Source organism: Cariama cristata, unplaced genomic scaffold (genome assembly GCF_000690535.1).
Source record: "Cariama cristata isolate BGI_N322 unplaced genomic scaffold, ASM69053v1 scaffold46439, whole genome shotgun sequence".
Classification (NCBI taxonomy): domain Eukaryota; kingdom Metazoa; phylum Chordata; class Aves; order Cariamiformes; family Cariamidae; genus Cariama; species Cariama cristata.
In genome coordinates this window covers 2866-7912 of record NW_009636084.1, presented here as the reverse complement: position 1 = coordinate 7912, position 5047 = coordinate 2866, and the positions used below count along the sequence as shown (strand labels likewise).

Genomic DNA, 5047 nt, shown 5'->3' with positions numbered 1-5047 from the left:
CCGATGCCGTGGGGGCTCGCACCGGGGTCCCGCAGCTTGTGCGGGGAAAGCCGCGGAAACAGCGCCCCACTGACCCTTTCCCCTTCTTCTTTTAATCGGGTTTTGAATCCACCGTCTTTTCCTGGCACAACACTGCCAGGCCCAAGGGTGGTGAAGGAGGCCCATGCCTCCCACAGCCGCCTTGGCGGACGTTAAGGGTCGCTCCTTGTACCGGTAAGGTGGCACAAACTGACCTAAGGAAAGCACTGAGGGCAGCAAGCCTCTTCTTCCAAAGCTGCACCGACCTCCCCCAAGGCTGTCAGGGCTGCACTGAAAGCAGGAAAGCTGTCACAAGGATGAGTGTTTTGTTTCAAAGCTCTTCAGCGGGTAGCCTTTGAGACGGATACATGCAAAATGTCATTATTCTTCTGGTTTAATTTTCATTCACGATGGCTATCCGTCACAATAAACCCATGCCATTTGCCAGTCTTTTCCTATGTAAAAAGGCAAGATGTACATAGCATACAGTTTAACTACACGTAAACAAATATAAGGCAGAGCCCACAAAAATGCCTAGAACTGTAGATGTCAAACTGTCCTTCCTTCTTCAGGTAGAAGTCAGCTGCATTGCAGTTGGCAGATTACCACGCCACACACACACAAAGACAGACCTGTTGGCAAGAGACCTTTCTTTGGAGTAGAGGCACCTTCCAATACTTACTGATTATTCCTCATATCTTTCATGCTGCACTTAACATGAAACTGTTCTACCAGAATACGCCTTTTCCCCTATCACATTGCTCTGTCCTTGCTTACTAATAAATTATTTCCGGGAGGTTTTGTTTAGATTGTTTGTATGGGTATTTTGGCAGTATCCTCCTGTTCTTCCTAAATCACAGCTTCCACATGCACATTAATATAGGCCTCACTCCACTGAACTGTGGACGCCCTTTAACTCCCAGCTACTTCAGCAAGAATGCCTGGAGCAACGCAATGCAAACACATTTTAAAGAAGGTGGTGACATCCCTTAATGGTTCACCCTTTCAAACTCATTCACTTGCCCTTAAAAGATAAGCCAGGTCACTTCCACCATATATTATACTCTGTGTGATACTGAAAAACAACTGAGTGACCATTTTAAGAAGCAGAAATGGACTGGTAAGAAAACAGTCACATTTGTCCTGTGAGTGAGGAGGGGAAGAAAATTTCTTGCTGGAATACCAAGTATGGTGACGCCTTTTCACCTGTCCACTAACTAATGTACTTCCATCTGCCACCCTGAAATGGCAGAGAAGCAGTTCCTTTGCAATAACAACCTTGTGAAGTGTTGCCTGGTGCATTTGTACTGAATCAGCACTCTGGAGACGAAGGCAATTCTTACTGTTTTTAAAGAATAAGGTATTTTATTATGGAAGTTCATCTTCATAACAATGTGTGCAGAAAATGACTGACACTCATTAAAAAACCAAAAAGTTTGTTTGATGAAAACAAAATGAGGACTATTTACATTAACTTTCTACCACAAACAATGACATTGATGACAACTGAAACAGTTCAGGCAGTAAAAATTCTTTTCATGTCTTGAGAGACTATTGAACAATAACTTGACATTGTACTGACACATACCAACAGGGGTTCAAGATGTTTAGATAGCCCTGACCAAGATGTACACTACAGGAGGTCAAAAAATGTTGGCTACACACTTATGTGATCTATGTCTCTCTGTTGTTTTAACTCATGAAATTGATCTCTTACAGGGAACTTTAGGAAAAATGCTTCAGTATGAAGAAAAAAACAACCACCTTCTACAATACAATGTTTTGATATCTGAAGCAGTGAATTTATCCAGAACTCTCAAAGGTTTGTTAGCATTTAGCATATCCCAGGACTCTGCCCAAATTACTCTCTGCTTCCCCTCACAGCTGCATCTAAACACAAACCATAATTGACAAAACCAAGAGTATCACATACTGCTCTGAAATATTTTAAAACCCTAAAATCAGGTCTACAAATTACTGCATGTATACAAGAGGTATTTGCCAACAAGTATATTTATATAGTAAGAAAAATAGCATAACATTTATACCTAATTTACAAATATTCCAACATTATAGAAATGATGCTGTTGGCTTTATGTAGGAAAAGCTAGTTAGGCTGGAAAATGAACAGCAATACATAATTGAGCCCTTGTTAAAGGTATTCATCAAAAACACAAGAGAGATTCTTGTTTGCACCTGTCCTCTATACTATCTGTTTTTCTTCCTCTCTCTGCTTCTGCTTCTACTGCGTCTGCTCCTTCCTCTGTGTTCCACTTTACTGCACTTGTCCCCATAGCGCTCTCTACATTTTTTCTTCTCCCTGTGCACATCTGTGCTGGGGCTTCTGGCTTCATTTTTCCTGTGCCGCTCTTTGCCAGGGCTTTGACTTGGACTTTTTCTTACTTGCCTGTGCCTGGAACTGCTGTGACTTGCGCAAGGGCTTCTCCTGCTCTCCTCATCCATGCTTTGGCTTCTACTATCCCTCTCCTTCCTCCTTTCAGTCTCTCTCTTGTTGGTGCTATGGTATCTGCTTTTGGACTTTCTTTCCGCCTCACAGGAGCTCCATCTGTTGTTCTCTGCAGAACTATCTTGCTTTAAAGGTCTGTACTTCTCCCTGTCTTTGTCCTTGTTACCGTGACTACTGGAGAGATCTTCATAAAGTTTTTGCTTCTTAGTCTTTGCCTTTCCTTCTGAATCGCTGCTGCTGCTGCTAGCCTCTGAAAACTTGTCTTTTTTTCTTTTCTTAGAATACATCTTCTTTTGTGCCGCTTTATCTCTGCTGTCAGTCTCACTATCACTGCTGCTTACTGAAGTCTCACTGGAGGATGAGGAAGAGGATCTCATCTTATGTTTCTTGTGTTTACTTTTGCTTTTTTTCTTCTGCTGCTTTTTCTTCTTTCTGTCTTTCTTTTTCTTTTTCTTCTCCAGACGATCCAACTTCCTTTTATTTTCAAAACAGAAGAGTAGCGCAATCAGATGTGATAAGATATTCTAAATTACAAAGTCATTCTTTCAAAGTTCACCACTTCTGATGACCTACACAGTAAATACACTGTTTACCATAAAAACATGTTGAATTCCTCTTCCTCTTTCAGTGAAGTATTATTTTTAAACTTCTAACCTGTCATTAACCATAGTAAGAATCCTCCTGTAAACCACAGCTGCTCCCTCAAAACAGGAGGAATATGATTTTTTTAATTCTTTGACTTCAAAAAAGATAAGTAAGATATGTCAATTCTGGCCTTGTAACTAGGAATAAATACATTCAGTAGTGATTTTTTTTTTTCCTTGTCAGCCTGCTCTGGAGACTTTGGAAAATCACTACTGCTTTTGTTTGTGCATTTTTATAAGAGATTTTGAAAATGAAAAAATGCAATTAGCATTCACTTTCTATTAATGATGGAAACTGAGACTCTAAAGCTCTAAGTTCTCCAGGCAAACAATATGGGTATTTTCAGTAACTACTTCTGTCACAACTAGAAATTTACATTTTCTAGCCATAAGTACAACATTCCATCATGCACACGAATTCACTGCTATTTGACTGTTTTCACCTAGTTTTGCTTTCTGTGTTCATGCTTCTCAAAAAATCAGTGACTGAATAGTGAAACTACTTTCAGTGTATTAAAAAAAAAATCCCTTCAGACTAGTAAAATCTAAAGGATCCAAATATTTACTGAACTTCAACTTTCAAAATAGAAAGTATTATTATTTCATTGTGTTGGGCGAGCAGAAGTTCAAACAAAATACTGTTTTAAATTACACAAACCACATACACATTCCTCACTTAAAAGGAACATAAAATATGCCAACTATTTCCATATTTATTATATATGCAAATACCATATGTACTTACCTACTCATGTACGTGCTTAGCCATTCACCCTTCTCCCCTCCTCCCACTCCCCATATAAAGAACATCTTTCAACCTCAAAGACTGTTTTAACTAGTGATACCTGTACGGGATGTACCAGGCAGTAGTTAGTATTTTTCATTTTAAACATTTTTAAGTTATTTCAAGATAATGTTGCAAATTAACAGAGAAAAAAAACTGTAAGTCACCTGACATATGAAGTCAGTAGGACAGAAGCACAGAATGAAGCCTCCTTAAGTTTTTATTAGAACTACAAAACCACGGGGACCTCCCTCTGCTGGAGCAGCAAACTGTAAGCCCTGATCCAAGAGCAGTGCAGAGCCAGGCCAACCTTGGCCCTGGGATGCAACCGCCATGTCAGGTTCAGTTTAGCCGCACAGGAAAAGAGAACAAACTTTGCCAAGTTGTAAACCAGTAAACAAGAACACAGAATTTTTAATTCTGGAAGAAGATACTGTAAAAAAAGGAGTGCAAAATAATATCTTAAAATAGGAACTGACTGCATCTTCAGTGAACCAGTTATTGTTATTTCAGTACCCCAGTCAAATTGGAAATGAGCCTCAGTGCAAGGGCGTCACAACTAGATTAGAACAGCTAGACTAAAACAAAACAACTGGATTAAAAAAACATGCCACATAATGCCATTTGTGGCCAAGTGTATGTTAAACTCAGCTGATTTTCTTCTGTATTAATGGTGCTAAATTCTTCAATGGCATTGAAAAGTTACAGAGACAATCATGGAGTCAGAACTCCTGGTGATACAGATCCCCTCCACTAGGTACCACACTTACCGTAGAAGTTTCTGTTTTTGTTTGGTTGACAGTGATTTTAAAAATTCAACTTCTGGATCATCATCTCCTTCACTTGCAACAAATTCCTAGGAAAACGTAGTAAGACATCAAGTTCTTATGTATAAAAATAATCTCTTCATTCAGATTTCTGTATTAAAAGTGAGATGCCTCTATGTACCTTATTTTTGCACAGGCACAAATATATTTGTATTACAAAGTCAGCTTAAGACTCTTTGGGAAGAGCACCATACTTGCTACAAAGTGAAAAAAAACCCCCACATTCTCTCTCAAAGCTGAGTAGGTGTTGTAAAGTGAGGGTTATACAACGGGAGTTATTAGTAACATAAGAAAAAATCACTGCTAG

At 39.3% G+C, this 5047-nt stretch overlaps 1 protein-coding gene across 1 annotated transcript in view; it reads right to left on the bottom strand.

The window, feature by feature from the left end:
* Nucleotides 1-2028: 2028 nt before the first annotated feature.
* LOC104167486 (corepressor interacting with RBPJ 1-like) overlaps nucleotides 2029-5047 on the bottom strand; it is a 4705-nt gene continuing 1686 nt past the window's right edge. The window contains exons 2-3 of the mRNA XM_009707766.1: nucleotides 4684-4769; nucleotides 2029-2959 (exon numbers count right to left, since the gene is read on the bottom strand). Coding sequence (XP_009706068.1) covers nucleotides 2227-2959; nucleotides 4684-4769 — 819 coding nt within the window. The 3' untranslated portion in view covers nucleotides 2029-2226. The remainder of the gene's footprint in view (nucleotides 2960-4683; nucleotides 4770-5047) is intronic.